General features: G+C 44.6%; 1 protein-coding gene across 1 annotated transcript; it reads left to right on the top strand.

The window, feature by feature from the left end:
- Positions 1 to 5,794: 5,794 nt before the first annotated feature.
- On the top strand, positions 5,795 to 6,245 carry LOC134394802 (small ribosomal subunit protein eS12-like). Its single transcript, XM_063120541.1, has one exon. The coding sequence runs from the start codon at positions 5,838 to 5,840 to the stop codon at positions 6,234 to 6,236; it is 399 nt and encodes a 132-aa protein (XP_062976611.1). The 5' UTR covers positions 5,795 to 5,837; the 3' UTR covers positions 6,237 to 6,245.
- Positions 6,246 to 11,389: the final 5,144 nt, after the last annotated feature.

Raw genomic sequence — 11,389 nt, 5'->3', positions numbered from 1 at the left:
ACAGGCTTATGGTCTCAGATACTTGGGGTAGCACAAAGCCATCAGGACTAGTAGCCATTGATAGTCTTCTCCTCCAGGAATTTTTCTACTCCCATTTTATAAGCCATCCAAACTACATCTTGAGGTAGCGAATTTCATAGTTTAACTGTGCGCTGTGTGAAGAAGTCCTTCCTTTTATCTGTCCTGATTGCGAGTGGAGAAGCATGGAATAAAGACACAGACACCAGAGCTTGGGATAAAACTAGGGTCTCTTTATTTAAATATGGGAACTTTACCCCTCCCTGGATCTGCATGTGAAAGTGTGGGAATCTATTTTACCCTTTCTTCAGGTACCTAGCCTGCCCATAAGGGTGAGCCACTCCACTGAACACAGGGGTTGGGTAAACCCGGCCCCTTGTTCGAGCTAGACTTCAGTGTATGGGAGGAGGGGGAAACGGCCTGCGTCATCCCCACTCAGGGCTGCAGAGCTCTGAGTAGATAAGACAGGAGGGTCCACAAAGGCACACCATATCCTGACATGAAGCTGCAAAGCCCCGAGGAGCAGGACCTCCAGATATGCCAATCACCACAAGGTGACAGAGGGCTCACCATCCCTATTGTAATATCATGCAAATTCCCGCACACCCCTGCCAACCAATCTAATTCACCTATTTATTCACCTTCCGGTAATCGTAATTCCAGTATGGAGTAGGCAAAAACCTGGCAGGTGAAAATTCCTACTCAGCCCCTCCTCCAAAGGAGGCAACTGGCTAATCCCATACTAGTTAAAGGGAGAGAGGGTGGGAGCCAAGAAGCAAAACAGGTTGAGCTTTGGCAGGGCAGGCCTTTATAAGATCTGCTTCATGCATGCTTTACACTGTCCACATGCCATTGCACATGCAGTGTCTTTCTTCCTCCCCCTCCCCACGTGCAAAAGCTGCCCCCCAAGCTGTTCCGGCTGGGCGTGGAGTGGGCATCTCCCACTCATCAACTTCATGGGATTACCCCGGGTTCTAGTATTATGAGAGAGGGAGAAAAATGTCTCCCGATCCACATTCTCCACACTATGCATACACCTCTATGATGTCTTCCCTTTTTCCTCCTTGCATCTATACATGCAGGGAGACTCTTCAGACTGGCAGGCTGGTAAGGGGACATGTATGTATTTGAGAGCAGGGTTGTGTATTCAACCTCTTGCAGCCTGAGGGCCGAATTCTGTTTTGGGGGAACTCTTGGTGGTTGGTTTCCAGTGGTGGGTGGGGCTGAAGGCAAAGTGGTGGGGCTGAAGGAAAAAGAGGTGGAGACAATCATATCAGTATGTTTTAGCCCAAAGCTCCTCCTTCCAGTAACTACATTAAGAAAGGCATTCTGCCCCTTTGGAATGGGGGGGGGAATTGTACAAAAGCCAAGAAATGACCAAACAAATGGTGGTCAGGGAAGGAGCGAGGCCAGGGGGAGAGGGCAGGGCTATCTGGAGGAACTCAGGACCAGGTTTGGTCCTCTGAGATGAGGTTGTGCACCCCTTCTTCACCAGGACCATGCTCCCAAATAGGGGCAAGTGAACTTGGGGAACACAACACCCCTACTGCTGTTGGCCACCATTAATGCAGTAGGGGACATCCATAATTTCCAGACCGCCAATGGGGGCCTTAAAGTTGACTGCCATTAGCATGGAGGGGGGAAATATGCACTTTCCGGAGCCTCGAGAAAACACGCAGTTTCCCCACACTGCATTAAATGGCAGGGGCAAAGGAAGGGGACTTGTGCAGGAGCACCTGGAGAGGGCTCATCAGCACTCCGGCATGGGGGTCTGCACTGGGACCAAATGTGTCTGACTTGGTCAGTGAGGGTTGGACATAAGGAGGGGTACACTCCTCATGGACTGACTTGGACGCTCGTAGCATCCTTACTCCCAACTTCCTATATTTGTGAATATCTGAAGAAGATTCTCAGAAGATGTCTTTACTTGTTACCAGAAGATACTCCCAGGTAAATATGTCTAGAATTGAAGCCTTAGTCCCCCATCTGTTAGGTGATATTAACTGTGGCCTCCTTTACAGGGATGGTGTTAGAAAGGGAATGTAAAGTACTTTGCACAGTGACTAGTCTGAATACTGTTAGTTGAACAGAAGGTTAGAGAGAGAGGTTAAATTTACCTTGGAATGAAAACATTCTCAGGCCACAGCTAGACCTAAGGTTTATCCTGGGATCATCCAGGGTTCGCACCTGCCTGAGCACTGGATCCCCTGTGTGTCACCTAGATGAACAGGTTTGACCCCTGGATGATCCAGGGATAAACCTTACATCTAGCTATGGCCTCACTGTCCCCATTTTCATTAATAAATAAACCCAGTCATATCTGTCAATTATAGGGGTGTGCACGGACCCCCCGCTCCGCTTCTCTTCCAGATCCACGATTTGCGAATTGGGCCACTCCACTCCGCTCCGCTCCACCTATGTCCGCTCCGCTCCGCTGTGGAGCTCCGGATCCGGATCGGAGCTCCGTTTCCCCCCCCCCATAGGCTTGCATTGAAAGCTAAAAAAGTATACAACTTTTTTTCTGTTAAAGTTAGAAACCTCAGTTTGGCACCATAACACCTCATGGACGTATACACAAGCACGCCAAGTTTCAAGCCAATCCCATCATCCCCTGATTTTTGGGGAATTTTTGAAAATTGGGCACCCTATTCACACTCCTTTTGATAGCTCTGTCAATTTGCACGTTAGAAACCTCAAAATTACTACCATGATAGCTTATCCATGTATCCACATGGATGCCAAGTTTCAAGCCAATCCCATCATCCCCTGATTTTTGGGGAATTTTTGAAAATCGGGCACCCCATTCACACCCCTTTCGATAGCTCCGTCAATTTGCACGTTAGAAACCTCAAACTTGGCACCATGATAGCTTATCCAGGGATACACATGCATGCCAAGACTCAAGGCAATCCCATCATCCCCTGATTTTTGGCGGGGCTCTAACCTTTTAACTCACCCCAAATCAAGTCCCATTTTACAACTACGTCAATTTGCATGTCAGAAACCTCACCTTCAGTACCATGACAGCTAATCCATGTGTCCACATGGATGCCAAGTTTCAAGCCAATCCCATCATCCCCGGATTTTGGGGGAATTTATGAAAGTCGGACACCCCAGTATGTGCAGACAGCTCAATGGGCCCATTTCAAAGGAAATCCCAACATGCCATGAATTGGGGAGTAGAGATAAACCTAAATATGAATCTTCTTCCACACTTGAAAAATAGATTTGGAACTTGAGCACAGGAAGGACTTCTCCCCTGAGTCAAAGCAAGACACACAAAAACCAAACCATCCCTGCGAGGTGGGCAGGGGAGGAGGGAGGGAAGGCAGGCAGGCAGTAGACATTTCTGGGGGCACAAGGAAGTGAGCCAAGGATAGTTTCAAAGCCAGTAATGCATATAAAATGGAATAAATAAATAAATAAATAAATAAACAAAGGAGGGGTGGAATTAAAAGCAGCAGTGTTGCTGAATAAACAACAAGAAGATTTTTTAAAAAAAGGCTATATCTGTCTTTTACCAGTAAGAGGGGAGTGGACATGCCCAAGAGGAGGGGGAATCGTCTGCCAATTTGACTGGTCCTGTCTAGGTACCAGTCTTTAAGAAGCAAATAATCACTTCAACTCATGATAGGCATTCACTCCAGTGATTTACCTTTGGAGGGCTCTGATGGCCCTCCAAGGACAGGAGAGTGCACAGGGCATGTCCTTGCCCTAGAGGAGCTCATTGCCTTGCACCACATCTATTCAGTTGTTCTCCAGAGTTAGGGTGGGTAGCAGTGTTGTGCTTTTTCTATCTCTTATTATTGGCTTAGTATATGTTTTCAGGTTGTGTTTGTGCATTTGGTGGGGCTACTGTTTTAAAAAACACTGGGAAAAGTCCGTTCAGACTAAGAAAGAGAAGTTCCCAGAATCCCAAGTTACCCATTTTGCCTATCCCCTGCTCCGACTTTGGGATCATGTGATCATGACCAGGAGTTGACTCTGCCCCTCAGCCCTTTGAAAAAGTTATTTTCCAGCTGTTTTACCCGATTTTTCCAAAAATTCTAGCAAGCAAACTGCAGCACGCAGAGAGCTGAGAGTAGGCTCAAAATGACACCCAGCCACGACTCTCTAAGCACACGAACTTTCAGAAAGATAGCTTTAAAAACAACACAGTTATCCCCTATTCTTTTCCACAATGCAATCCTATGGGCGAAATTTTTCAAAATGGCGATCGGATCGGTCTGCGAAAAGAGAAGCGCTCCGCGTATGGGCGCTTCTCTTTGCCATGCTTCTACGGGTCCCCGGTCTGCTTCTACTCCGCCTCTGGGCAAGGCGGAGCAGGCAAATTCGCTTCTGATTCTCCGCTTCTAATTGGAGCAGAGCACATCCCTAGTCAATTACAACACTGTATTCTGGTTGTAATTATTACTGTTGTGAGGTAAGGAGCATAGTTTCACCTTGCAGCATGCCCTTGTGGAACAGATCTTCTTACATGAGCTTGATTTGGCTAAATTTTCTCAGGAGTTGACAGAATTTAAAGCTGTTCCTGGTGGTAAGAGGATTGTGGTGATCCTCCCCCCTTATATAAAAAAAATCGGTTTTCTCAAAACACCCATTTCCATATTATTTGAGTCTTTCTTATCTGCCCTTATAATCTTTCTTTCTCACCTCTCTATTTCCTTCCTATTTTGTTGCAGTTTCTATCAATGGTCTCAGTGCTGAAGTTGCAGGTATGTAAATACAGTTTCTGGATCCAGCAAAGGCGATTTCACATGTTGGAGGGCCCATTGCATTGAGTTTGTCGGTTCCAAATAGAAGTTAAAAAAGTAGAAGTTCCAACTACTGAAGGAAGTGGTTGCTGTGGCAATATTTTAACCTGTCATGATACTGCAAAGGAATTTGAGAAGAAATATTTAAGTGATATTCACGAAAATTACACACACACACACACACACACACACACACACACACACAGAAGCCATAGCTACACAGGGCGATATCCTGGAGCAACCCCTGGGATCATCCCTGTGCATTCACATGATGCAAAGTAGATCCTGGGATCAGGGAGGGATGATCCCTCCCTTGCCCCGGGATCTCGCCCTTGTCTTTGAGCCTGATTTTCCCATGGTCTTGGGCTGATCCTGAGACCGCAGAACATGTGTGCGGGCATCGTGGCTTGTCCTGGCTCCTCGTGGTTACTCGCAAGGACCTGGGACCCGCGCATGGTGTGCAGAGTTCCTCAGGAGCTCTGCACCCATTGGGGGTGAGGTGGGGGGAACGGGGGAAATTGTAAAAACAAAAACAAAAAAACCTTACTTTTTGCACACAAGCATTCATGCACTCTGCTTCTTTAAGAAAAAAAAACCAAAATGGTGGGCGTGACGCCTCTCCCTCTGAAATCGTTATGCGCCATGTGTATACAGAGGGGGAGACCTTGCAATCCCTCTGTCGCGCTAGACCAGGTAGGTCTAGATGAGGACAGAGAGATGTTTTCTTGGACAAATGGAGAATTCAGTTTCATTTTGCTGTAAACCAGTGCTCCATTGACCCCCCCCCCAAAAAAGGTGTGGAAGGCAGGAGGAAGTGCAGCGTGGTTGGAAACAAAGACTCAGGCATTAATTCAAATCAGGATTTTGAGTTAGGCATTGGGTTAGATATTCATTTGTTCGTTCATTCATTCATTCATTCATTCGATTTCTATACTGCTCAATAGCCAAAGCTCTTGTGGTGGTCCACAAAAATTAACAGAATTTAAAGCTGTTTCTGGTGGTAGCATTTCCCTACATGCTTGTGGAGGCTGTGACCAACCCCGGGTGGGAGTGTCACCACCGACCATGGCCGAGGAAGGCATTGCTGCTGGAGATGTAATGGATATCAACATCGCCCTTCAGGAAGTACTGAAGACTTCACTTATCCATGATGGCCTAGCCCGTGGAATTCGTGAAGCTGCCAAAGCCTTAGACAAATGCCAAGCCCACCTTTGTGTACTCGCATCCAATTGTGATGAGTCCATGTATGTCAAGCTGGTTGAAGCACTTTGTGCTGAACATCAGATCAACCTGATAAAAGTTGATGACAACAAGAAGCTGGGTGAGTGGGTAGGTCTCTGCAAGATCCGCAGAGAAGAAAGACCCCGCAATGTTGTTGGCTGCAGTTGTGTGGTTGTTAAGATCTATGGCAAAGAATCTCAGGCCAAAGATGTCATCGAGGAGTACTTCAAGTGCAAGAAATGAACAAATAAAATATATATTTGAGCCTGACAGTGTTTGTGTTTTGGTGGGTCTGAGATAGATAGTGGAATTAGAGATGTGCTCCGCTCCGATTAGGAGCGTAGAAGCAGTAGCGGATTGGCCTGCTCTGCCTTACCCAGAGGCGGAGTAGGAGCGGACCGCGGACCCCCTAGAAGCAAGGCGAAGAGAAGCGCCCATTTTTCGGAGCTCCGAGTTCAGGCGGAGCGCTCCGGTCGCCATCTTGAAAACATTTCGCCATAGGATTGCATTGCGGCAAATAATCGTGCATAACTACGTTGTTTTTGAAGCTATCATTCTGAAAATTCTTGTGCACAGAGAGTCGTGGATGGGGGTCATTTTGAGACCACTCTCACCTCTCTGCATTGTCTGGGTCGCGTGCTATGTTTTTGTGAAAATCGGGTCAACCGCGCGGCTCAAACTGCGTTTTCGGCTTTTCGCCCATAGGATTGCATTGAGGGAAAGAATCGGGGATAACTGGGGCGGGTTTTAAGCTATCATTCTGAAAATTCTTGTGCACAGAGAGTCGTGGATGGGGGTCATTTTGAGACCACTCTCAACTTTCTGCATCGTACGGGTCGCGGGCTATATTTTTGTGAAAATCGGGTCAACCGCGCGGCTCAAACTGCGTTTTCGGCTTTTCGCCCATAGGATTGCATTGAGGGAAAGAATCGGGGATAACTGGGGGGGGTTTAAGCTATCATTCTGAAAATTCTTGTGCACAGAGAGTCGTGGATGGGGGTCATTTTGAGACCACTCTCAACTTTCTGCATCGTACGGGTCGCGGGCTAGAATTTTTAAAAAAATCGGCGGGAAAAATACCTTTTTCAAAGGGCTGAGGGGCAGAGTCAGCTCCCGGTCATGATGATCCCAAAGTTGGAGGAGGGCATAGGCAAAACAGGTAACTTGGGATTCTGGGAAACTTCTCTTTCTTCATCTGAACGGGCTTTTCCCCGTGTTTTTTAACACACCTCGCAGGGATGTTGTGTGTGGGGTGCCCGATTTTCAAAAATTCGCCAAAAATCAGGGGATGATGGGATTGCTTTGAAACTTGGTGTGCGTGTGTATATCCCCATGAGGTGTCATGGTGCCAAACATGAGGTTTCTAACTTGAACAGAAAAAAAGTTGTATACTTTTTTAGCTTTCAATGCAAGCCTATGGGGGGGGGAAACGGAGCTCCGGATCCGGATCCGGAGCTCCGGGCGGAGCGGAGCGGAAGTGGGCGGAGCGGGGGCGGGGCGGAGCGGCCCGATCCGAAAAATGGCGGATCTGCAAGTGAAGCGGAGCGGGGGGTCCGTGCACACCCCTAAGTGGAATATCTTACGGACTTTCCAAGGTATAGGTGAACCACCCAGAGAGCTTCGGCTATTGGGCAGTATAAAAATGTAATAAATAAATAAATAAATAAAGCAGGCTTGGGCTCCTCTATCCACTGGGCTGATGTGTCATGTGTAAGGATCTCAGAGAAATGTACAATGGAACCAAATGAATTTGGATTTCTTTGTATCTGATTTGTGGAGTCCACAGCGGACTGACTTTTCCCGAGTTTGCATGGATTCCATGGACTTGTGGACCATATTTTTTACTCTATGGAATTTTATGCAAATTTAGTAATAGAAAAATACATGACATTAAAAAAAAAACTGGCTGAAAATGTGAATTTCCCCCATAGACTAAAGCATGGAAATGACTGGATACAAAAGAGGGCAGGGCTCCTGCAACTGTAGCTGTTGTGATGAAGATGGAATTTCACCAGAAGCTGCATGCATACAAATGACACCTGATGAAATTCCCTTTTCTGTGCAACTGTAAAAGGTACAGGAGCCTTGTCCTCCATTCCAAATGGTCACCCTAACCCAGTCAGAACAGACAGATTATAAAATTATTATGGAGGAGGGAAAAAGACACACAGCGTAACAAGAATTAAAATGATAAAATACTAGTAATTTATACAAAACTCCCAGATAGAAACTATTCTCATCACATTTCTGCTTGTGAGACAGCAGTTAACAGCACAATATTTTCAGGAAAAAGCAATTTTACTTTAAGAGCCCCTCTGTAAGGTCAGGAGACAGATCTTATTTTTGTATTATTAAAAGCCTGCCATTTTTTTGGGGGGGGGCAGGGTTCCAGTGTGCCTATAACAGACAGAAATTCAACCAATGCAGCTTTTCCTCAAAGTAAAATGAAGAGGCAAGTTTCACTTTCTTGAATTTCTGCTTCTTGTTAAAGGCACAGAGCCTTGACAGAAAGGAGGTAGTAATGTTCCTTTACTACCATGCTCTTTCACTAATTCCAGATTACCATTTTCCAAAAAGGGAAAAATGGTTTCAGACTCTAACAATATATCTCCATATCTGCTAACTATATCTGCTAATGCTGCATGCATCTGCTGAAGTGAAATCTTCCAGTCCATGAAAGATTATGCCACAATGATACTTTATGGTAACACAAGACTTTTCGTTGGTATTTCCAGATTGTACTTTTAATTTCAGGATCTGATTAGGAAATATGAAAGAGGCCTTCCTTGGTTTTCTGAATGTTATAAAGAAATGAAAACAACAACAACCTTATTGTGAGATATTATTACATTTTTTACTTTTAAATATAATTTAAAAGAAAATGTTTTCTTCAGTAGAAGCTTGTGGCTCTGATTTCATTGTGGCTGTGAATCCATTCTGGGTTTCAGTCAGAAACAGCCAGAACGCTTAAGGACCTACCCAATATTCCAAGACCTATCCCAAAAATAGATTCAGTGCCTTGCATAGCTCATTTTCAGTTCTGACTGAAACCCATCAAAATTGGAGCTACCAGTCACCACTTGATTTTTTGAAATAGTAATGTCTTGCAAAACTCAAGAAACACAGAGATATATCCCTAAGAAGGTAACTTTAGCCTAATGCAATTTACAGTGCAGCTTTCAGGCTGCAATCCTAAATACATATACTATAGTATAAACTCCACCAAACACAGTAGAGTTTACATCTGAGTACAATGGATTATGGAGAGAGGGCGTCCAAATGGCAGATGCAGTTCAATCGAAGCAAGTGTAAGGTGATGCACATTGGGGCAACCCCCGCCCCCAACTTCAAGTGTAACCTGATGGGATCTGAGCTGAACAAGAAAGAGATCTTGGGATTGTGGTGGACAGCTCAGCGAAAATGTCCACCCAGTGTGCGGCCGCTGTAAAGAAGGCAAACTCCATGTTAGGCATTTAAAGGAATTGATAATAAAAATGCCACATCATAATGCCTTTATGGTGTGACCACACATAGAATACTGTGCACAGCTCTGGTCACCACACCTAAAATAAAGATATTGAGCTGGAAAAAGTGAGGAAAAGGGCAACTAAAATGATCAAGGGGCAGTGGAGCATCTCCCCTATGAGGGAAGGTTGCAACAACTGGGATTGTTTAGCTTGGAAAAAAAGAGGGTAAGGAGAGTGATGATAGAGGTGTACAAAATCATGCATGATGTGAAGAATGTAGACAAGGTGACATTTTTCTTCCTCTCTCAAAATACTAGAAACTGGCATCATCCCATGAAGCTGATTGGTGGGAGATCCAGGACAATTAAAAGGAAGGACCTCTTCACACAGCGCATAGTTTGGATGGCTTTAAAAGGGGGGGGGTGGATAAATTCCTGGAGGAGAAGGCTATCAAGGGCTACTAGCCCTGATGGTTATGTGCTACCTTCAGTATCATAGGCAGTACACCTGTGTGCACCAGTTGCTGGGGTACATGGATGGAAGGGTGCTGTTGCACCATGTCCTGCCCTGGTTGACAGCTGGTTGGCTACTGAGTGAACAGAGTGCTGGACTAGATGGACCCTTGGTCTATTCCAGCAGGGCTCTTCTTATGTTCTTATGCTGTTAATTGTTTAGGGCTGTGGTGTGGTACACACTTAATATGAGAGTGAATCTCATTTAAGATAGTTGGATTTTCTTCTCAGTTAAACAGCTTTAAAGATTTCACTGCACATGTTTTAAATCACTTTTATACCTTGATTTTAAGCAATTTATGCATTTCATGTAAAAATATCTCAATGATTTTTTAATTTTTTTTTTACTTAATTAAAGTAACAGTAACATGCTTTTTTAAAAACCAAAGAATGCAAACAAACCTTCATTGTGTGGAAATGCATAATACATTTCCTGAACCAAGTGACTTTTTGCATCAACACCATTATCTATGAATTCCCCATCACGGGGGGATGGATCCAATTAAAAATATGATGAATGCACAGCTAATGCAAAGTAGTGTGTAAGAGCAGGATGCATAACTGTTCTGCATAATTTCCCAGCTGCCGTAAATTTCAGTGCATTGTGCTCTTGTACATCTTGAAAGTTGGTGGAGTTCTTACAATCTCAGGTGGCTGAGATCAAGACTTGCCAATCTAATAGTTTCTATGCCTCCTATATTCCCTTGTATTTGTCTTTTCCAAAATACCTCGTAGATCTACCAAATATTAAAATGAAGGTTGCCTTCACTCGGGCAAGATTAAATGCTCTTCCATTGGCAGACTGGGTGGGTTGGCACAAGGGGGTCCCTTAGACGGATAGAGTATGCAGTTGCAATTCTGTATCGATTGAAGATGCTATTCATGTACTGCTAGAATGCTCTATGTATAATGATCTCAGAACCAAATACATTCATCCATTGTTAAGATCGTTCAAGGGAAGGCCATCCATTGTTAAGGCTTGTTTGCTATTGTCTGATGCTGAGAAGTATGTATCTTTTAGAACTTCCAAATTCCTTGTCCGTGCTCTACGAATACATGCCACAGTCTAAAAGCTGTATGGAAAACTGTTAATCTCTTAATGGTTTGTTGGTGGAGTTTTAAATTGTACAGTTGTTTTATTCTGTGTTTGTGTATAATGGCAATTTGCTAAGAGACAATAAATAACTCTTTCTCACCATAAGACCAGGTGGTTGCCATTAAGGGAATGTATGGCTCAGTCTACATTCGGTCTATGTAAGTGCTGCATGTCTTACTGTTCTATGCTGCCTCTGCATTCATCTGGATTTATTTCAGGGTGGAAAAAACACTCAAAAATATGCATTTAATATGATTTTTTGCCTAAAATATGTACTTTTTAATAAGTATTTTGGGTTTCAAAACAAAATTTGGAGAAGGG

The sequence above is a fragment of the Elgaria multicarinata genome, chromosome 1, assembly GCF_023053635.1.
Source record: "Elgaria multicarinata webbii isolate HBS135686 ecotype San Diego chromosome 1, rElgMul1.1.pri, whole genome shotgun sequence".
Lineage (NCBI taxonomy): Eukaryota > Metazoa > Chordata > Lepidosauria > Squamata > Anguidae > Elgaria > Elgaria multicarinata.
Note: the sequence above shows the minus strand (reverse complement) of the source record. Positions and strands in the feature narration are given on the sequence as shown.